This window comes from Neomonachus schauinslandi, chromosome 16 (assembly GCF_002201575.2).
Source record: "Neomonachus schauinslandi chromosome 16, ASM220157v2, whole genome shotgun sequence".
In the NCBI taxonomy this organism is placed as follows: domain Eukaryota; kingdom Metazoa; phylum Chordata; class Mammalia; order Carnivora; family Phocidae; genus Neomonachus; species Neomonachus schauinslandi.
The window spans coordinates 8,496,780-8,519,673 of record NC_058418.1 but is presented as its reverse complement, the minus strand read 5'-3'; the positions used below and the strand labels follow the sequence as shown (position 1 = coordinate 8,519,673).

The following is a 22,894-nucleotide window of genomic DNA, read 5'->3' as shown; positions in this document are numbered from 1 at the left end:
AGCGAGCACAAGCAGGGGGAGTGGCAGGCAGAGGGAGAAGCAAGCTCCCTGCTGAGCAAGGAGCCTGATGGGACTTGATCCCAGGACCTTAGGATTATGACCTGAGCCGAAGGCAGCTACTTAACTGGCTGAGCCACCCAGGCATACCCAGACTTCTTCTTTTTTTTTTTTTTTTTAAAGATTTTATTTATTTTAGAACACATGCATGAATGTGTGGAGGGAGGAGCAGAGAAAGAGGGAGGGAGAGGGACAAGCAGACTCCTCACTGAACATGGAGCCCATCTCAGGGCTCAGTCTCAAAACCTCGAGATCCTGACCTGAGCTGAAATCAAGAGTCAGTTGCCCAACTGACTTGAGCCATCCAGGCTCCACTAAGTCCAGATTTTTTGAGACAGCTGGACCTCTGACTACCTTTTTTTCAATCTCATCTTTTGTGACTTTACAGACTAGAATGATCCAGACACTTTCCAAATACACCCTCTTTCATGCCACTCTGTTTTTGCTCATACTACCCCTTTTCACCTTTTCTTCTGCTGTCATACTAGTCCAAGCCTTCATTCTCGCTCTCCTTAACTCTGACACTCTTCCCCCTCCAAGAGTCCATCCCCCCATGGCTTTCTACTGTGCTTAGATAAAATTCAGCCCTTACAGTGCCTGTAAGAGCCTTCATGATGTGGCCCTGGTTCTGTGACCCACCTCCTACTGTTCTTCCCTTTGCTCACTGTTCTTCAGCCAGTGTCCTTTCTGTCTCCAAAACATGCCAAGCACTCCTCTGCTTCAGGGCTTTTATACTTGCCGTTTTTGTACTTGCTCTTCTCCCAAATATGTGTATATTCGTCCTTCATTTCATTTTGATTTTTGCTCAGCACCTTCTCAGAAAGGTCTTCATGATCAGTCTGAGTAAAATAGCATCCTCCATCATTCTTGATCTATATCCTGCTTGATTTTCATCACTTTTTTTGTTGTTGTTCTAAGTAAGCTCTTCTTTTTTTTTTTTTTTTAAGATTTTATTTATTTGAGAGAGAGAGAATGAGAGAGAGCAAGCACATGAGAGGGGGGAGGGTCCGAGGGAGAAGCAGACTCCCTGACGAGCAGGGAGCCCGATGCGGGACTCGATCCCGGGACTCCAGGATCATGACCCGAGCCGAAGGCAGTCGCTTAACCAACTGAGCCACCCAGGCGCCCCCTAAGTAAGCTCTTCTACACCCAACGTGGGGCTTGAACTCGTGACCCTGAGATCAAGAGTCACTACCGACTGAGCCAGCCAGGCCTCCCTGACTTTCATCACTTTTTGACATAATCCTATATCTTTGTCTATCTTGTCCATAAAATAAAAGCTCCAGGAGGGCAGGGAGTATGTCTGTCTTGTTCACTGCTGTATTTCTATACCTTAAAAGGGTGCCTGGCATAGTAGGTGCTCAATAAATATTTGTTGAATGAATTGTTCTTTGCAGGATGGATTAGAGCCTGTCTCTTTGCTAGATTTTAGGCCATGATGCTTCCGTGCATTTAATGCAAACCGAAATTACTTCATTGTTATTTTGACTTGTTTTTCAATGATTTGGTGAAACTTCCACTGTCCTCTGTCACCTGGTTAACAGTGTCTGCCTTATAGGCTGCGGGCCTCCCGGGTGCTTCTTGTCGGCATGAAAGGACTCGGGGCTGAAATTGCCAAGAATCTCATTCTGGCAGGAGTGAAAGGACTGACCATGTTGGATCCTGAACAGGTGAGATGTTCGGCCACCTCATCACTCTTCCTTCACGGTCTCCCGTCTTCAGTATGAAACCCTTGGAGGTTTTGTGAATCCCTACGTGCCCCTGCAGGCTGTGAATGGAGGACTGGCATTAGTGGAGCTGTGGCCTTTGGCCTCATGGCACTGGCATGACCTAGGTGGTCAACCAGTGAGACTCCTGTCTCCTCCTAGAGCTTACCTGTCGGTAAAGTGTAGTTAATCTCTCCCTTGGAGGGTGACTTTGAGGAGGAGAGGGGTGGTTTTGTTATGGTATAGCTAGCTTTCACAGCCCCAGTGATTCTGCTTTAGAAGGTCTGAGATGTGGCTCAGGAATATATACATTTGAAAGGTATCCCAGGAGAGCTTCACTGTAGACTGTACATAGCCATTAGTTTGGAAAACAGTGGATCAGAGAGAATGGATGCAGACTGCTTAGCATGGTGCTGGCACATAATGAACATCCGGTAATTAATAATTATATGACATACCATTTAATTGATAATATAATAGTCTTTCTCATCTCCTATGTAGATTTCTCTGACCAGTTTTTCCAAGGTGAAAATAACTTCTTTCTCTATATTCTCATGCTTCAATGTTTTTTCTTTTATAGAAAATTTCAAATATATACAAAAGTAGAGAGAATAACACTTGACACCCTATCTATCTGACTTCTACAAATAACAATATATATATATATTTTTTTTTGGTCTGTATTTTTTGGGATGGTATTTTAAAGCAAATTCTAGAAATCATGTCGTTCTTTAAGGTAAAATACTTGAAAGGTTGTGTCATCACATGATACTATTTGTGTCTTTCCTTTTAGGCAATGAACATGCTAAGTAGCACACAGAGTGAGGTATGGGCTCTGTGGAAGAAAGCAAATGTTGATGAAATTTTTTTTTTTTTTTAAAGATTTTTTATTTATTTATTTGAGAGCGAGAGAATGAGAGAGAGCACATGAGAGGGGTTAGGGTCAGAGACTCCCCACCGAGCAGGGAGCCCGATGCGGGACTCGATCCCGGGACTCCAGGATCATGACCTGAGCCGAAGGCAGTCGCTTAACCAACTGAGCCACCCAGGCGCCCCTTGATGAAACTTTTTAAAGCTCATCTCCTTTGGGTTTCAGAGAAAAGTAATATCAGGATTTAAAAAAAATTCTCCTGCAATGAAGAGAAACGTGGGTTAGCTCACTTAATATCACAGTCACAAATTGATTTTTGACTTGAATTGAAAACCTAAGGAAAGAAAATTCCTGCAAGCAAACTGCCAGATTATTAACCGGCTGAACACTTGCAGTTTTGACATCTCCCCAACCACAGTGCCCCCTAGAGGCGTTTGGAGGGAGAATTTGTTTGCAGTGTAGAGAGGGTCAGAGCAGAGAGCCAGGGAAGGATGGTTCCCCAAATGTGGAGGCCCTCGGTGTGGGAAAATGAAACCAGATGGGGATGATGACTTCCTCATCTGGTTGCGAGAGTCTGAGAATGGGGAACGATGATATAATACTGAGGCGTGTGTGATGGAGTGTTGTTGCTGCCTCAGGACAGTGGGTGCCACCCAGTGCTGGAGTGAACAGGCTGACCGTTATCCGTCTTCCACCTACCTTCCACTGCAAAGCCTAATTCCTCTGACTGGTTTTCAAGGCCTAACACAATGGTTCTCAGTCCCATCTGTGCTTTGAGTATTTGGGGGAATTGTTAAAAATAAAAGTTCTCCAGATGAGTCTAAAAGTCAGGGAGGGTTGAGAACCACTGACTTCGTGTAACCTGGGCCCAGTGAACTTACCCAGCCAGACTCCCACCTCATAAATTTATGGACACACTTTGGTTGTTCTGCCTTTTGCAATTTGCTTGTGCTTTTTAACCCCCGGACTAGGAACATCCCAGGGAGACCATGCTACCTAGTGCAAAAGCTCTGGAATTTTGCAGACTTGGACTCAAATCCCACCCCTTCAAGCTGGGCGAGAGGCTTAACCTCTCAGGGACTCATTTGCTATCTATCTATATTTTTTCTAGTGATCTCTGTACCCAGTGTGGGGCTCAAACTTGCAACGCTGAGATTAAGAGTCTCATGTTCTACCAACTGAGCCAGCCAGGTGCCCCTAAGTTTGCTCATCTGTAAATCAAGGATGTTAATTCTTGCCCTTCAGAGTTCAGAGTGTTTTATTTTGTTTACATCAACAAATACCCAAGAGTACCTGCTGGCTACCCTATCTAGACACTTGTGATACAAAGATGCACAAAATTTGGTTCCCATTCTCAAGGTTTCTTTAGAAACCAGAGCAGGCTCCTTGACTCAGGTTGTGATGGGGGACACAAAAGGCTTCCTGGAGCTGTGATCTTAGCTGAGGCTTAAGGAACAAGTAGAGATTTCTCAAGTGGGGCTGTGTTTTAGGCAGGAAACATTAGCAGTGGCATAGAACAGCATGGTAGAAATAGAATATAGCAAGCAGTGCTATTTGGTGTTTTTAGAATGAGAAGCCCAAAATGGGGGGGTGGTGTCCAGGTTGTAGGTAAGGTCTAAATCCTGAAGGCACTGCTAGTAAGCCTTGCTGTAAGCTTGTACTCATCCTCTGGGTGGCAAGGATTCATTAAAGAGTTTCAAATGTGGGATGGGTGACCTGGTCGATTTCAGGCCTTCTCTAGAACAGTAGTTACTGTATATGATTTGCACAAGATACAGGACAGAAGACCACTTAGAAGGCTGCTTTAGTCGGTTAGGTGAGAGATGAAAAGGGTCTGAGTAATAGCACTAGTGATAGAAAAGACAAGAAGCACATAAGAGGTGAAAAATACAAGGTGGTAGAATCAGTAGGATCATATACAGGAGCATAGGGAAAGCAAGGAACCACTGTAGTAGCAGATACTTCCTGAAGGTGCTGGATACTGTTCTAAGAGCTGTAGTTGTATTTAGTTCTCACAACTCTGAGATGGAGGCATTGTCATCCCTATTTTACAGATAAGAAAAAAGAGGAAAGGGAAGTGAATTGGTGGCCCACTCAAGGTCATAGTAGTTGGTGGTATGACCAGCACCCAGGGAGTCTGACTGTTAGTAGAGCCCATGCTCTTAGCCACCTCGTCAGGTGGCTGTTACCAAGGACATAAGAATATAAAGATTGGGGTTCCTGGCTCAAGTAATTGGATGGTTTGTTGGTAGGCTCATCAGTTGACCAAAAATATAGTCAAATATGAATATTCAGGAGGAAATATCTGGTGGGCAGTTTAATGCAAGACTCTGATGGATCAGTTAGCAGTCTGTACCAGTAAGAACAATTTGAGAAATAACCACCAGAAATTAAAAGTAGTGAGTATGGAGCTATGCAGAGCAAAAAGGTGAGTGATTCTGAGATGGAATCCAGGGGACACCACACCCAAGAGGGTCCATGTAGAGACTGGATGTCCGGTGAGGGAAGAGCAGAGCAATACAAATAGAGTGATTATAGTAAGTGTACTGTTTTTATTAATCTCATTTTGCATGTGATTCCTATATACTTGTTCAAGGTCACACAGTTAAGTAAGTGGTTGACCTAGGATTTGAATCGAAGATTTGAATTCAACTTGAATTGTTCCAGAGCCTTGCTCTTAACCACTACGATGTACAGCCTCTCAGTATGTAATGAGTTCCCTGAAGAAGTAGGACAGGATGGGTCGAGGATATTGTTAGAGGGCTGGCCTTGAATGAGAGGAAGATGAGCTCATTTTCTTGAAAGAAAGGTAGTAAGGGAGAGTATGTGCTGTGGATAGTTGGCTGGAGGAGAGGAGGGAGATTACTTGTGTCTTGGTGAAGGTAGCAAGGTCATCCTGGAGATTAATCGTTAAAATAGATGTTTGGTGTGTGAACAAATGCTGTGAACAGAATGGGATCTGTAATCCTACTGGCAGCTGTCAGGTGATTTTATTATCTGTCTTTGAGGCTCTCTGCTGACATCCAGCCTTGTGGGTGAAATGCTCACTTTGTTCCAGCCCTACTCATCTCTCCTCCTTTCTGAATTTAGTTCAATTTAAGAGTTAATTTCAGGCATTCTTAATTGTGCCTGATGTTGGCACTGGTCTGATTTTATTTATTTACTTATTTTTAAAGTTTATTTATTTATTTATTTTAGTAATCTCTATACCCAACATGGGGCTTGAACTCACGACCCCAAGATCAAGAGCTGTGCACATTCTTTTTTTTTTTTTTAAAGATTTTATTTATTTATTTGAGAGAGAGAGAGTGAGAGAGACAGCACATGAGAAGGGGGGAGGGTCAGAGGGAGAAGCAGACTCCCTGCTGAGCAGGGAGCCCGACGCGGGACTCGATCCAGGGACTCCAGGATCATGACCTGAGCCGAAGGCAGTCGCTTAACCAACTGAGCCACCCAGGCGCCCCAGTGTGCACATTCTTTTGACTGAGCCAGCCAGGTGTCCCTCACTGGTCTGATTTTAAACCAGTTGTAGGCAGGGACTACATCCTTTATTGATTTATTTATTTTTTAAACATTTATTTGATAGAGTACAAGCACGGGGAGTGGCAGAGGGAGAAGCAGGCTCCACGCTGAGAAGGGAGCCTGCCTTGGGACTCAATCCTAAGGGCTCAATCCTAGGATTCTGATCCCAGGATTCTGGGATCATGACCTGAGCCGAAGGCAGATGCTCAACCGACTGAGCCACCCAGGCGCCCCAGGGACTACATCCTTTAAACTACTATTGTTTGTCTCCAAATGCCTAAAATTGGGAACGTAGTAGGTATTGTAAATTCTTACCACTGATAATTATGTCATTTTATTAGCAGTTACAAATTTAAGTGAAAGAAGAAAGTGTGGACTTTTCTGTTTAGAGTGAATTTTCTTTATAAACACAAGGGGGTGCTCTTTAACTATCAATGCCAAGTAAAAAAAAGTTAAATGTCTCTATAAAGTCTCTGAAGGAATGAGTGTAGGGAGTCTGCATTAGGCAAATTCCTGCAAGAACAATAATACAATTAGATGGTAGATATTTTAGTTATCCTTTAAAATGGAAAGGTTTGTTGTTCTTGAGAATTTGTTTTCCCCCCACAATTCAAGTATTAAAAAAATATTATTTCTAGGTATCTCCAGAAGACCCTGGAGCTCAGTTCTTGATCCGTACTGGATCTTTTGGCCGCAACAGGGCTGAAGCCTCTTTGGAGCGGGCCCAGAATCTCAACCCCATGGTGGATGTGAAGGTGGACACTGAGAATATAGAAAAGAAGCCGGAGTCATTTTTCACTCAGTTTGACGCTGTAAGTTTCATAAAGAGTGTAAAGTCTTTAGGCTCAGTACATTGCCTGCGTGGTCTCAAGTCTGACCTTGCCTTAGTGTGTGTGCCTTACTAGCACATTGCCTTGCCATGTGGAATGTGGTGGTAGTAGATCCAGTCTGTTGGATCTGCTGTAGCTGTTTGTGACTTGCTGTCTGCTGCTTTCTTCTTTGGGCATATGTTCCCTTACACCAGGTTTCATCATTGGTGTTCTGTACTCCTTCCAGAATCTTTCCATATAGCTTCGATACATTTTACTGCAAGTGTTTTCTCCGGAAAACAAGTTGGTGGTTAAATTCTGTAGTAGAGGCATTTTTTTTTGTTAGAAATATCAAACTACAGCTTGTGTTTTGTTTTAAAAAAAGAGCACACCTGATCTTGGTCTGTCTGTCTCTTTCACACAGCCACTTTGACCGTGTTGCCATGGATAACTAGACAAATTCACTGTAGTCATAAGCCAAGTGAGGCATATCCAGCCTCATTTGGTTTCACTGCCAGATCTATGCAGAGGTGAAAGGATAAGTTAAATTCTGTTTCAGCATTTGTGACCTTTCAGACATGGTTCCCTGTACCCAGGAAAAGCTAAACAAATGTTTGATAACTGTGAAATAGTCACAGATGATCTACTTGTTTTTTAAATGAGAGGCCTATTACATGAGAGGTTAGAATTTCGGCTGGGTAGTTTGTTTTTCCACACTGTTTTATTTCATACGTGCATCTGTTCAGATATGTGCTTGCAATGATGGATCATCTGTGCATTTTGTCTTCTTTTTAATTTAATTCATTCTATTTTGTAACTCCCAAGTATTGGAACATTTTCTGTTTGGACAAACCTCTTCTCTTCATTTCTTTATCCATAGTAACCACATTTGGTTAATTCTAGGTGTCCCTTGCATTTCTAGCACTTAGAGGGTTTGTTAGAACTGAAGCACCGGGCCAGTTGGTTGTATAAAGCACGCGCATGGGGCGAGGATCAGTGTCTCATGGGCTACCTGTGACTGGGCCTCTTAGGTTTTACCCTCAGTTTTGACTCTGCAGGGTTCCATTTGGTCAATGTTGCATGTTCAGCTGTGACTGTCTTGCCTTTTAGATTTGATTTTTTTCCTTGGGTGTTTTCATGTTCAGAAGAAAACGTGCGATTTTCAGAAGTTGTCTTCGTGACCCTTATCACAAAGGTTTTCCTGAAAAGATGGTGTTTTATGCAGTAAAACTTAGCTATTTCCAGTACCTCAACTTTTTGGAACACAACCTAGAGGCCTCAGAGCAACATTGATAATTCCAGTGAGTGAATCACCGGTTCATTGTCTGCGTCTGAATGGAAGGTCACTTGGTGTGTAACCTTTTCTTTTGTCCTTAAATTCAGATAAAGTTTCACGTTGAAAACTGTGGAAAACTAATCTCAACAGGACTTGTTTATCTTCTTTATCTTAACATATCAATCAAAACAAGGAGGGAAAAATGCCCTCGTATTTAAATATGACCCTTGGGTCACTTAAAACTGGTTTTGCTTCTCGTGATAGCTCATTCGGATTTTAATAGATTAAATAATTTAGAAATAACTTAGACTAAATTATTACTGTCTTTTCCCTTTTCACAAAAACTTTGAGGTGTGGTTTATATTTGTTCATAGAACAGGGGAAATAAATTCATTGAATGGCTTTTACTTTCTAGTTGCACCCATTTTGTTTTGATTGCAGAAAGTGGAAGTCTCGCAATTTACATTTCTAGTGAAACCTGCAACTTTTCTTTTGTCTTCTAACCATAGGATCCAAAGAACCTGTTATTCCAGTTTGAAACTGGCTTTAGACATGCCCAGAGAGACTGTTCATTAAGATTTATTTAGACATCAGGGCAATGATTCACATTTTGCAAAACTCACACCCAGCCAATTCTATCTTTCTGCAGGTTTGTCTGACTTGCTGCTCCAGGGATGTCATAGTCAAAGTTGACCAGATCTGTCACAAAAATAGCATCAAGTTTTTTACAGGAGATGTTTTTGGCTACCATGGATACACATTTGCCAATCTTGGAGAGCATGAATTCGTAGAGTAAGTTTTGGGAGAGGAGGGGAGAATGTAACATTTTCAGAAAAAAAAAAACAGTTTTATTCACCAGTAGGAAACAACCCATCTAAGGAAAGTATGCATGGAACACTTGGAAACCAGTTCATTAACAGCCTACTGATTATATAGGTTGTGTGTTCAGAATTGTAGGAGATGTGGCCCTTGTTTTCAAAATAATGGTTTAATCTAAAGCAGAGTTCTTACGGTAGTCAAATATACCACATGGGTATTTGATCAGCCTGGACTTCAGTTGGTGAAACCACACCTATGTAGGGGAGGCTTGCTTGGATTGTAAACACGTGTTCCTCAGTTTTGGCTTCTGTGTTTTCAGGTTGATAATAAAATGAGTACGAAATAGTTAAGATGGGTAACTCTGAAGGCACAGTCAGCCAAAGTCTGTCTTGGAAAAGCTGCAAAGTCCAGAGACTGCTCTGGTGTAACAAACAGACCTTATCCTCTCAGATTGAATATCAAGGTTGCAGACGGTGGTGATTCTCACATGATGGGACCTGCAGTGGTTTGAACTTATAGCTTCTAGATGAAAGGTGGCGGATGATACCAGTATTGTTAAAACTATCTGCACTGGGTTTTTGGCTGTTATTTCTGACTACCTCCCTTGCTAATAAGAGGTAAAGAGAGATCCTGTGTGGTAGGTGAAGCTTCCTACCAAGAGTCAAGAATTGCTTTGTTTTGTTCAGCTTCTTAGGCAGATCACTGAAATTTCTCTGGTCTGCAAATATCTTGTCTGTAAAATTGAGATGGGGGAAGGACAGACATGTTCAAGATCTCTCATAACTTTGGCATTTTATGGCTTTCAGAAACTCTAGTTTCTTGGGCACACTATAAACGGATGGAGAAGTCATAATAGAGAAAAGCAGGCCAGATTATTATTATTATTTTTTTTAAAGATTTTATTTATTTATTCGAGTGAGAGAGAACGAGAGATAGCACGAGAGGGAAGAGGGTCAGAGGGTCAGAGAGTCAGAGGGAGAAGCAGATTCCCTGCTGAGCAGGGAGCCCGACGTGGGACTCGATCCCAGGAATCCAGGATCATGACCTGAGCCGAAGACAGTCGCTTAACCAACTGAGCCACCCAGGCGCCCCGGGCCAGATTATTTTAATGTGAGGTCCCCATGGCAGAGGGGAGAACTTAAGTTTGGCTCTATTTCATGATTCAAGTGAAATTTAAAAAGCTTGTTGAGAGCTTACTTTGCACTAGGCAGTGTATGCTAAGTAATTCGTTATTTCTCATCTTAAAGTAATTCTGTCAGAGATTGTTATTCTTACATAGTGGGTAATTGATTTATCAGGTAATCATTGGCCACTTTGGGATTTGAACCCACTCAGATACACCTGACTGCAAAGCTTTTGCTTTTTTTTTAAAGATTTATTTATTTTAGAGAGGGTGCACAATGTGATGGGGAAGGGGCAGAGGGAGAGGGAGAGAACCTCAAGCAGACTCCCTGCTAAGCGTGGAGCCCAATGCAGCTGTTGGATCCCACGACCTTGAGCTGAAACCAAGAGTCAGACGCTTAACCCGATGAGCCACCCAAGCACCCCAGGCTTTTGCTCTTAGCCACCATCCTATCGCGTGAGCTGGTGATGCTCTTCTTGTTCTAATGGCATGATTCAGAGAGTAGAGCTCAATTCCCTTCCCTTGTCACTCTCTAGGGAGAAAACCAAAGTTGCCAAAGTTAGCCAAGGGGTAGAAGACGGACCTGATACCAAGAGAGCAAAGCTTGATTCATCTGAAACGACTATGGTCAAAAAGGTATGTGTACTGTGAGGGGGTCAAAGATCAGAAACCTTGGAGCCTTGTTGGGGACAGGCAGTCACAACTGCAAGCAGGGGAAGCAAGCATGTAGTCTTGAAGGGAGGGGTTTGGACAAGCCCGGCCAGTGCTTGTCCAACTTAAAGGGGGGGAGGGGTAGCTGCTGCTTAGTGCCAGCCAGCTGTTGCCATGAAGGAATATGGACCCAGTGATGCCAGGTGTCAATTTTTTTTTTTTTTTTTTTTTTTAAGATTTTATTTATTTGCGAGAGAGACAATGAGAGACAGAGAGCATGAGAGGGAGGAGGGTCAGAGGGAGAAGCAGACTCCCTGCTGAGCAGGGAGCCCGACGCGGGACTCGATCCCGGGACTCCAGGATCATGACCTGAGCCGAAGGCAGTCGCTTAACCAACTGAGCCACCCAGGCGCCCCCAGGTGTCAATTTTTAACAGAATCAGAAATACAGATTTTTTTTATACGTTCTGTCCCAAACTTTTTTTTTTTTTAAGATTTTATTTTTTTGGAGAGAGCGCACGCACACACAAGCACGCACAATCAGGGGGAACGGCAGGCAGAGGGAGAAGCCGGCTCCCCGCTGAGCAGGAATCAATGCAGGGCTCGATTCCGGCACCCTGGGATCATGACCTGAGCTGAAGGCAGACACTTAACTGCCTGAGGCACCCCAGGCATCCCAGGACCAAACTTTTTAATACTGGCTACCTATTCACTTTGGTTTGAATGCTGTTCCTTTCACCCCGTGGAGGCTAGAGAGGACATGCCTGCAGGACTTACTTGGTGTGGGGGCCAAGTGGAGCCTCTAGTATCTGGAGCAGTATCAGAACGACTGTTTTGGAGCAAAGGCCATCCCTCTTGCATAAAAGAAAGTTTTTTGGATAGACAGACAATTTAGGGAAGTCCTACCTAAGTGGGCAGGAAGACAGTTTAAGCTTGAATTGTTTATGCTTTGCTTCTTTAAAATGAAGTATTCGGGGACAGCTTTCCACCAGATAACCTTTTAAGAAGAAAGGCCTCAATGTTGACAAGTGTTATCATCCGGTGTGTATTTTTTAACATAGTTTTTAGGGGCTTAGGCTCTAATGGAGTTGGCGCAGTGATTTAAATTCATTTTACAGAGAGCAGGGACTCGGAAGGGGATGATCTCCACAGCCAGTGTTGGAATCTGAGAAGGGAGTCATGCAATGGGGGAGACAAGATGAAGGGGCCAGAATTGGTTTTGTCCAACTGAGGAAAGGCATGACCGAGTCCATATTTACTCTTTGCTTTAGATTTAAATATTGAGAAAGAAAAACAGCTGGTCAGAGCTTCGAGTTAAAATTGCTGTAAAGGGGGGATTCTAAGAGTGCAGAAACCACAAGAGAGACTGCAGAAACCACAGAAGTGGAACTCGTTGAGTTTCCAGCAAGGCTGCACAGGAGATTTTTGTTTTCTTGCTCTTTATGTTTGTATTGGAAGAGTTTGATTGCTGTGAGTGTGATACAGAGGAATTATTAAGCCCTAATTTTAGTGTCTATTCACAGGACCATAATTACCCAGAGTGAACATTGGTGTTTTGGCCAAAACTTGGGTCCTTTTCTTTCTCCCTTCTTTTCTTTCTTTTTGAGGCCCAGTCAAGCTTTATCTGAATAGCTCCGTGAGTTTGGTGGGGGGAGATAAATTGTTAACTAAGGAGGAGTACAAAAGCATCTTTGTGGGTGCTGTCAATTTATAAATCACACCCTTTTACAAGTGTGACACTTGGCCTTGGTGTGAAGGGTTTTATGGCTTAAGGGCCTTCTCTGATTGAGGCGGGGTCGCTCACATTCAAATGGGGAGAGCGCCTAGCTTTGTTAGCCCTTCACAGCTGGAAGTTTCTCCCGGAGTCAATACTGATGGTGCCCACTGGGGCGGATCTGGAAACCGCTCTGGGGAGCCACTTTATCTAGCTATGAGGAGAATGTGGGCAGCCCGGGCAGGCACCCGGTGGCCTTCGCGTACCATTCCTTGGGCTCTTCAGTCACAGAGCTCTTTGTGCGGCCTCTTCCTCCAGGGGCCGAATTTGAAGGTATCAAAATATTCCCCAGCTGACATTGTTAGTCAGCTGTTTCAGTTGGACAATTCAGGCGTGGATTCCAACCCCGAGCCCTTAAAGTTGCGAGGCATTCAGTGCATTCCTGATGACAATCCCTGGGATTCCAAACCTTGTCTTTGTGCGGCCTCACTAAGAGCACTGCGGAAGGACGGGCTTGAACTGGGTTTGGGCTCTGGCTTTGCCACCTTATAATAACAGGCCTTGTCCATTTTGGCAGAGACTGCTCCTTGGATTTTGAAGTTTTCTTCCAACTCAAAAATTCCTTCATTGAGATTATGCCCCTTCGCCTAAATTGTACAGAATAGGTAGTTGGGTTATGCTCAAAGTGCAGGATGGGGGTGGGGAGGCAACCACTTCCTATTTCCTGTGAAAGGTTTCTGGTTAGGGTTCCCTCCCCGCCCCCCCCGCCTTTTCCTTAGGTTCAACCAAATGTTGTATAGCCACTTTTGCTTCAAGGTACACATTGTTGCTCCTAAATTAGAAATGTTAAAAAACAAAGAGGAAAAATAGAGCTTGTGGTTTTCACACCGCTTAGGAGGATACTGGGCCTTTCTAGCACATGTGTCATCATGATAAATAGAAGAGTGGGAAAATGCTTAGCCCAGAGGTAGGTGCTCAGTCGTTGGCTTCCTGTGGTGCCCAGGAAAAGTTATGAGACAGATTTCATCAGGATCAGGTCTTGGGCACAAGCCTAATAGAGATATCAGCGCAAAGTAGGTAAAGGAGAGGGCAGTAATTTTGTGATAAGGAAGTGTCCAGAAAGGTTTCCCAGAGGAAGAGTTGTTAAGAGTTGGTGCATGAAGGAGAGTTTGCCAAGCACCGAAGCTAGGACCGGCATTTAGCCACAGGAAATGGGATCAACTGAAAGCACAGACGTAGGAACAGAGTGACTCTGGTTTCCCTCACCCTGAAACAGCCAGGTCTTTCTGTATCTGTGAGTTGCAAAATGCCTACTGTGTGCAAGGCATTCTGTTGGGTGCAGGGAAGCGCATCCAGTCCTATTGTCTCTATTTACGGCTGCCACCGAAGGTAAGAGAAGTTCCTTGACTTGCCTGAGATCCTGCAGCTGTGTTAAGAGGGAGTGGAGGGAGAGGACATAGACAGTGGCTGAGGGCACAGGCTTGCCCTGCCTCCTAAAGGGTGAATCCCCCTTGGAGTTTCTAGGATAATTTGAAGTTTTATGGGGATGATGGGATAAAATACATGAAAATTGGGACCTTTCTGGAAAAGCCTTCAGGATAAAAGGCCACCCTCATGCTCGCATGCTGCTGCTCATGTTTCTTTATTGTTAAGGGCTGCCAGACACAGTAGATGCCTGGTGGTGGTTACTCTGCATCACAGCTCTTTAAAAATTAAACATAACAAAGGATTTGTTCGTGACATGCTAAGAAATACAGATTTAATTTTACCTCTGTTTCTGAAATAGTAAGGGACTAATTTGGGCACTGTTAATACTCTTGCATGAATCAGTTGTGAAATTCCACAATTGAGTAGTGATTCATTATTTTGATCCCCCTTTCTGAGCAGTTTACGGACGACTCATCTCCTCTCACCCCCATTCTGAAGGGAACATTCCAGGGACTGACTGGTTTCATTCTTCACCTTGGTTTGTGATGCTGAGGGAACTTCTCAGGGTTTCTCTCCCGTTAGGGCCCAGGCTCCGATAAGGGCGGGGCGCTTTTGTTCGCTGCTGTGTTCCTGGTGCAGTCCCTGGTACAGTCTTACCCAGGAAATGTTTGTTCAATGTGTTGTGGCTGCTCCTGCCACGTAATAGGACAGCTTTGGAGATCGTTGTCATTTTAAAAAAGAATTACTGAGTTGACTTTCTTTGTGATCAACCAAATGGATTAATTAACCTCATAACACATTAGTTGTCGTGGTTTACGTTATTTGAGCTGGGCTGAGAGAACAGAATTCCAAAGAGGACGAGGGACTTGGCCAGGAATATTTAGAAGTAAGTCATTGGGTTGCCTGGACCAGGACATTTAGGCCAGAGGTGTTTAAAACCCTGCTAATTGGGCGCCTGGGTGGCTCAGTCGTTAAGCGTCTGCCTTCGGCTCAGGTCATGATCCCAGGGTCCTGGGATCGAGTCCCGCATCGGGCTCCCTGCTCGGCAAGAAGCCTGCTTCTCCCTCCCCCACTCCCCCTGCTTGTGTTCCTGCTCTCACTATTTCTCTCTCTGTCAAATAAATAAATAAAATCTTTAAAAAAAAAAAAAATAAAACCCTGCTAATTGTCAGAACCACTTGGTTTGGGGATGGGGGGCAGGAGATGCAGGGTGCATATTGCAGAGTTGGGTAGAGTGCTGATAGCAGGTTTTCCAGGTAGAACAGGTGGGGGGGGGGGGGGGGGGAGGTTTTGGTACTCTAGGAAAGAGGGAAGGGGGTCTCTCCCAGCATCACAGCACACTCCAGTGTATTTTTTATTGTGATATCTGATATCCCCAAATAATGTGACATCAATACAGATTATAGAACATAACAACAAAATACTACCCAACTTAAAAACCCAAATATTTCCAGTCCTGTTGTACCAATCTATGTGTTCCTTCTCTGTCTTCTCCCCAGGGAGGTACGTTTGTGTGGATTTTAAAAAGTATGGGGGTGGGGGGCTGGTGCCTGGGTGGCTCAGTCAGTTGAGCCTCCAACTCTTTGATTTTGGCTCAGGTCATGATCTCAGGGTCCAGGGTCATGGGATTCCGTGCTCAGCGCAGAGTCTGCTTCTCTCCCTCTCTGTCTGCTCCTCTGCGTGCTCATATGCTTTCTCTCACTCTCTCAAAATAAATAGCAAGTACCTGGAAGGGGCAGTTATAGCCCTGCTTGACATGGCGTTTTACCACATGTTTGTAAATCTAAACAATGGAATGTGATGTAGGTATAAATTAAGAATGATCTAGCTAACTACCATGGACCCACCACCTAATTTAAAGCATAAAACTTTGCCAGCATGCTGCCACCTGCTTTTTTTTTTTTTAAGATTTTATTTTATTTATTTGACAGAGAGAGAGAGAGACAGCTAGAGAGGGAACACAAGCAGGGGGAGTGGGAGAGGGAGAAGCAGGCCCCTGGCTGGGCAGGGATCCCGATGCGGGGCTCGATCCCAGGACCCTGGGACCATGACCTGAGCCGAAGGCAGACGCTTAACGGCTGAGCCACCCAGGCGCCCCTGCCACCTGCTTTTTAAGAGCAGCATTATGTTCGTGAGGCCATGTATGTTTCTATGCAGTTCTAGGGCTTTGCTGTCCATTGTGGTTAACCATTAGCCACATATGGCTATTTAAATTAAAATTAACTAAAATAAAATAAAAAATTTTCTTCAGTCTCCTAGCCACACTTCAAATGCTCACCAAGCACGTCTGGCTATTGGCATCTGTATTGTGAAGCACAGATACAGAATAGTTGCCATCATCACTGTGAGTTCTCTAGGACAGCCCAGCAGGACATTTTGTCTTTTTTTTTTTTTTCTGTAGCGTATTTGTTGTGTGAATGCATTACTGTTTATTTATCCAGTCTCCTATTGGTGGGCATGTGGGTGTATAAAGTTTTTCTGTTACAAATGGTGTCACAGAGAGAGAGAGAGAGAGAGAGAGAGTGTGTGTGTGTGTGTGTATGTAGATAATCTCTCTGGGTAAATGTGTGATTTCTCTGGGGTGTATACTTAGGAGGGAAAATAGGGTATGTGCAGTTTCAACTTCACCAGACCTGCTAAATTACTCTTTTGAGTAGTTTTATCAGTTCACATTCCACAATCATCAGTATGTAACAGTAACATTTGGTGACTTCAGGCTCTTTTACCACTTTGTCAGCTTTGTCTTGACAGCTTTGTCTTGGATTGCGGTTGTCATTTATTAGAATGCTTTTGAAAACTATAGGCTCCTGTGAGTAGGTGTGGAAATCCAACCTAGAAATCTGTAGTTTTCAACTTGTTTCAATTCTGATTTACATGTAGTTTTACAGCCAGAGCTGTATCCCTTGTTATAGATGTTCAGCCTGTTTTTTAAAAGTAAAATATGTTGGGATGCCTGGGTGGCTCAGTTGGTTGGGCGTCTGCCTTCGGCTCAGGTCATGATCCCGGAGTCCTGGGATCGAGTCCCGCGTCAGGCTCCCTGCTCAGCAGGGAGTCTGCTTCTCCCTCTGCCCCCCCACCCTCATGCTTGCACTGTCTCTCTCTTTCTCTGAAATAAAGAAATAAAATCTTTAAAAAAAAAAAAAAGTAAAATGTGTTTACAGTCCCCAAATGTGGGAAATTCAGAACAAGTTGAGAAAACGTGAACCCTGCTCCCCAATAATGACTGTCACATTCCTTTCAGTATTCTTTCTACTCATCTGCATGTGTGATAACATTGGAGCTTTAATAAACATACATTAACATGAGACATACATAACAATCTAATATATATGACGTATAAACGTACTGTCTTTTGCTTTCTTTGCTCAACATATTTTCCATAAGCATAGGAGCAGATAGTCCATTTTGGAGAGTGTGGTTGTAAGGGGCTGTATTAGTTCTCTTTTCGCTTTGCCTCGGTGCGTTGAGCCAGGCTCCTGTTGCGTTGATGGCTTTGCACTTGCCCACTGTTCAGAGTGGCTCAGCACAGCCCTACAGTTTGATGGCTGTCAGACTGTGTGGGAGAATTCATCTTTTATATTTACTATTGGGCTTTTGGCAAATGAAAAACAGGTTGGATCCTATCAGCTCACGGATATTTACTGACATTCTCTTCTATGCAGTGCTGTGTCTTTCACTGTGATCCCTGCCTCCGGAAGCTGATACTTGTCTGGGGAGAGGTGTAAGAGGGCTTGTTACTAGTCTTAACTAGACTATCAGTTTGAAATCCTTAAGGCTCAGAATTGCTAGGAACGGAAATGGATAGTGGAGGGAAGTAATTCAGGCATTGTACCCAGAGGGATCCATGAGCTGCAGGCAGGGAGAAGCAGGGGGGCTGAGTGAGGTGCGAAAGTTACCTGTTTTAGGGTGTTCATTCTGGTGGTTGTGGCTCCCTGGCACATATTGCTGGGGGCTTTATCTGAAGACCCTTCATTTACTGCGGATGCTGTTAGGCATATTTTTCTCGTCGTAAATCCAGTGTCAGCGAGGTGGGCAAGATGGGTACCACCATTTGCATTTGTTGTACTATAGATTAGGTGTCATAGTTTTGTTTTTTTATTCTTTTTATTTTTTTTTTTTTAAAGTAATCTCTACACCCCACATGGGGCTGAAACTCATGACCCCTAGATCAAGATCACATGCTCCACCAACTGAGCCAGCCAGGCACCCAGACAATAATAGACTTTAGGTAGGGGCGCCTGGGTGGCTCAGTTGGTTAAGCGACTGCCTTCGGCTCAGGTCATGATCCTGGAGTCCTGGGATCGAGTCCCACATCGAGCTCCCAGCTCAGCGGGGAGCCTGCTTCTCCCTCTGACCTTCTCCCCTCTCATGCTCTTTCTCTCTCTCTCTCTCTCTCTCTCTCTAATAAATAAATAAATAAATAAATAGTAAATAAATAAATAAAAATAAAATAGTTAAAAAAAAATAGACTTTAAGTAGTTTGAACCAGAAAAATGGGACATTAATTGGATTCAGGCTGCAGTAGCACAAGAAGCATTGACTAACTACTGTGACACGAGAAGGGTAAAGACCAGGCCAGCAGGGGAGACTTGGAGACAGCAGGAATTTAGGTTTTCTCTGAAGAGCCCTTCCAGCCATTAATGTGTCTCTGTTATTAACTTTCAGATTCTCAATTCCCAGGAGAAAGAATCTGGTTGGTGTGGCCTGGGCCATGTGCCCACCTCTGGCTCTGTCACCTGTGGCTGGAGGGCTGGTACATATTTCAGATAAGGTTACTGGGATCCTCCTCCCCAAATATCAGAAAACTTCCCTAAAAGTTACCTGCTACAGACAGGCCTAAGAGAGGTACATCATTTGTGTGAGTTCACAAGTTACTGGCAAAATTTCGAGTAGTTCTGCCCTGAGACCTGGGGAGGGAAGAGGGCCTGTATCCTTGGTCCCAGTGCTCTACAAGGTCCCACTCTGGTCTCCTTCTAGCCCTTCCTCTAGTAGAGTGAGGATTCCGTGGGATTAAGGGGATATGTCCACCTGGGCCCATCTCGCCCACTTCCCCAGTTCTGGACCACATTGTGGATACTTGGGACCCCTGGAATCTCCTGCCCAGACAACCCTAGGCTTACTTCCCAGGCTTTTGTGGGCTTCTTCCCTGATCTTCTTCCGGAGTGCAAACCTTACAAAAAGGTCCACATGCCTAGGCCTGAAGAATAGTTGTTTTAGTGGGGAAGGATGTCCTGGGTGGCCACACTCACGTGCAAAGCCTCTTGCACTGTGAGACAGAGCCAGAGGTGGGAAGAAAGAGGGGGAAAGAGGACCACCTTTCCTAGTGCACCTCATTCTGGCACAGAACTCCCAAGGAGTGTGAGAATTCCAAATTTGAACCCAGTCTTCCAGGTAGTAATGAAGAAAGTTTATTTGTTAAGGCAGGAGAATATAATACACTTTATTTTTTAATTTTTTTTAAAGATTTTATTTCTTTATTTGACAGAGAGCGAGAGGGGGAAACACAAGCAGGGGGAGTGGGAGAGGGAGAAGCAGGCTTCCCGCTGAGCAGGGAGCCCGATGCGGGGCTCGATCCCGGGACCCTGGGATCATGACCTGAGCCGAAGGCAGATGCTTAACGACTGAGCCACCCAGGCGCCCCTACACTTTATTTTTTAATAGCCTGTTCGTATGATTTATACCTAAATATGTAGAAGTGTTATATGGGTTTCCACCTGTATTTTCACCCCAGGCCCTGAAAGTTTAGAGGTAGACCTGTGTGGGACTGAGACTCTGAAACACAACTTTTTTTCCTCATTTGTCATAGCGTTGTAACCTAACAAATCAGTGGATTCTTTTTTTTTTTTTTTAAGATTTTATTTATTTATTTGAGAGAGAGAGAATGAGAGAGAGCACATGAGAGGGGGGAGGGTCAGAGGGAGAAGCAGACTCCCCGCCGAGCAGGGAGCCCGATGCGGGACTCAATCCCGGGACTCCAGGATCATGACCTGAGCCGAAGGCAGTCGCTTAACCAACTGAGCCACCCAGGTGCCCCAAATCAGTGGATTCTTAGCCAGGCAAACTACAAAAATTCTGAATTAAAATCTTGGTAGTGTAGGGCGCCTGGGTGGCTCAGATGGTTAATTAAGCGTCTGCCTTCGGCTCAGGTCATGATCCCAGGGTCCTGGGATCAGTTCCCACATCAGGCTCCCTGCTCAGCGGGGAGCCTGCTTCTCCCTCTGCCTCTCTCGCTGTCTCTGTCTCTTATGAATGAATAAATAAAATCTTAAAAAAATAAAATAAAATCTGGGTAGTTTATGAGACCTCATGAGAGTTTGTTTTGTTGTCGTGATGGCATTCTCCGACCATACTGGTGACGGCTGTATCTGTGTTGTAAGACTTCTTTTTTTTTTTTTTTTTTAAGTTTTTATTTATTTATTAGAGAGACACAGCGAGAGAGGGAACACAAGCAGGGGGAGTGGGAGAGGGAGAAGCAGGCTCCCCGCAGAGCAGGGAGCCCGATGCGGGGCTCGATCCCAGGACCCTGGGATCATGACCTGAGCCGAAGGCAGACCCTTAACGACTGAGCCACCCAGGCGCCCCCGTGTTGTAAGACTTCTTAAGAGGGGTCTGGCAGTCTGTGTCAGGCAATAAGTGTCACCCAGCTGGCTATTTCACTTGACTTTTGAGGTCAAACAGATTCATTGACCAAAAGGTTTGAGGGCAGTACAAACATTTTGTATATTAACTTTTACAGTGGATTTAAATCCCAAAGGAGTGATTATGGGGAAATAGAAAACCACCTTAAAAACCGTATGACTTTTTCATCTTCACTAGTCATTTGAGCTTTCATCTGTCAGTTCCATTTTGGTCCTTAGCAAGCAGTGTCAATTGCCTGGGAACTGATAGATCTTGGTACTGTTGTCTCTTTTCTTTTTTAAATATCTGGGGTTGGAGGAGTGGGGTGGGTATGTGGTGTGTATGTGTGGTGAGAGAAGGAAGCAGAAAAAGAGACCCCATACCTCGGGAAATTTGAAATTATTTATACATACTCACATATCATCTTTTTTTTTTTTTAAGATTTTATTTATTTTTTTGAGAGAGAGACACAGAGAGCTCGAGCATGAGTGGGGGGAGGAGCAGAGGAAGAGGGAGAAGCAGGCTCTCTGCTGAGCAGGGAGCCCGATGTGGGGACTGATCCCGGGACTCCAGGATCATGACCTGAGCCAAAGGCAGACACTTAACTGAGTGAGCCACCCAGGTGCCCCCATCTTGTTGTTGTTGTTGTTTTTTAAGATTTTATTTATTTACTTGAGAGAGAGAGTGCGAGAGCACACAAGTGGGGGAAGGGGTGGAGGGAGAGGGAGAGAGAGAATGCCAAGACTTCCTGCTGAGCAGGGATCCGGACATGGGGCTCGATCCCAGGACATTGGGATTGTCATGACTTGAGCGGAAGGCAGATGCTTAACTGACTGAGCCACTCAGGCGTCCCCACATGTAACCATCTTAAGCTTCGTAAAAGTAGCTAGTACAGGGGTGCCTGGGTGGCTCAGTTGGTTAAGCGACTGCCTTCGGCTCAGGTCATGATCCTAGAGTCCCTGGATCGAGTCCTGCATCGGGCTCCCTGCTCAGCAGGGAGTCTGCTTCTCCCTCTGACCCTCCCCCTCTCATGTGCTCTCTCTCTCTCTCTCAAATAAGTAAAATCTTTAAAAAAAAAAACAAAAACAAAAAACTAGGCTAGTACTGAGAACCATTTTTTTCCTGAACCATTTGAGAATAAGGTGTCAAAATGATGCTCCGTCCATCACTCCCAAATATTTGTATTTTCTCAAAGAAGGCATTTTCCGTAATCACAAGTTAACTTCAAAATCAAAATTTAAATGGAGACATCACTACCATCTAATCCTCAGACCCCATTCAGATTTTATCAGTTGTTCCGATCATGTCCTTAATGACAGAAGGATTCAGTTCAGGATTATGCATGCATCTAGATTTTCATGATGCTTTTGAAGATTACAAGCCAGTTATTTTGTAAACTGTTCCTTAGTCTGGGTTCGTCTGCTGTTCCCTCATGATTAGATTGCAGCTTCACACCTTTGTGAAACCTACCACAGCAGGGTTGCTCCTCACCCCATCCTGTGGTCTGGTCCTGGTTTCCATATGCTACTTTACTGGCAATGTTAATTTTGATTGTTTGAGTAGAATTATGTCCGCCAGATTTTTCCTTTGAAAACAATTCCTCTTTTCCCTATAATTATCCTCCAGTAATTTTTGGAGAGGTTGTTTGAAAATATGTAAATACCTCATTATTCATCAAACTTTATCAATGAGTTGATTTTAGATCTATGACTGAAGGATTCTAGTTTATTTAAAGTGTTATAATCTATTACTATTTTTTTTTCCCCCCACAAAGTGTTCCAGTTTGACCAGTGGGAGCTCCTTTATGTTGGCTCCTGTTTCCTCTTGACACGTCCCCATCATTCTTGGCACACTTCCTTGTTTCAGGCACAGTAAGATGTTTTGGGCTCCTGTCATACTCTCCCTGCCCTAGCTTCGAAATCAGCCATTTCTCTAGAGAGAAATGTTTCTCTCATTGGGGGTTAGAAACCAAGATCTGGGGGTAAGGTGTGCTCACTGCTCCCAGGGCATCATTGCTTTGATGCTTTGTCTGTGGATGCAGCTCTTCAGTATTTGTATGTGCATACACACATGCTTGCGTCTGCATTTACTTCCTTGTCTGCCTGTATGTATTGAAAATGAGTTCACACTAATAACCCACCACAGGCTTTATTCTATTTTTTTTCCCTTTCCATAATTCTCATTCTTTTCTCTGACAGTGAGAAACCTAGGTTCTCTGTGTGTTCACTTGTTGCAGAAGTTCTTGGTTGGTGGGGCGCCTGGGTGGTTCAGTCATTAAGCATCTGCCTTCGGCTCAGGTCA

The 22,894-nt window shown here is 44.2% G+C and overlaps 1 protein-coding gene across 3 annotated transcripts in view; it reads left to right on the top strand.

Annotated features, from left to right (window-relative positions):
* SAE1 (SUMO1 activating enzyme subunit 1) overlaps window positions 1-22,894 on the top strand; it is an 80,803-nt gene that overhangs the window by 13,910 nt on the left and 43,999 nt on the right. For all 3 annotated transcript variants that reach the window (XM_021681187.1, XM_044911477.1, XM_021681186.2), the window contains exons 2-5: window positions 1,616-1,727; window positions 6,795-6,968; window positions 8,891-9,033; window positions 10,720-10,819. In XM_021681187.1, the coding sequence (XP_021536862.1) occupies window positions 1,616-1,727; window positions 6,795-6,968; window positions 8,891-9,033; window positions 10,720-10,819 (529 nt within the window). The remainder of the gene's footprint in view (window positions 1-1,615; window positions 1,728-6,794; window positions 6,969-8,890; window positions 9,034-10,719; window positions 10,820-22,894) is intronic.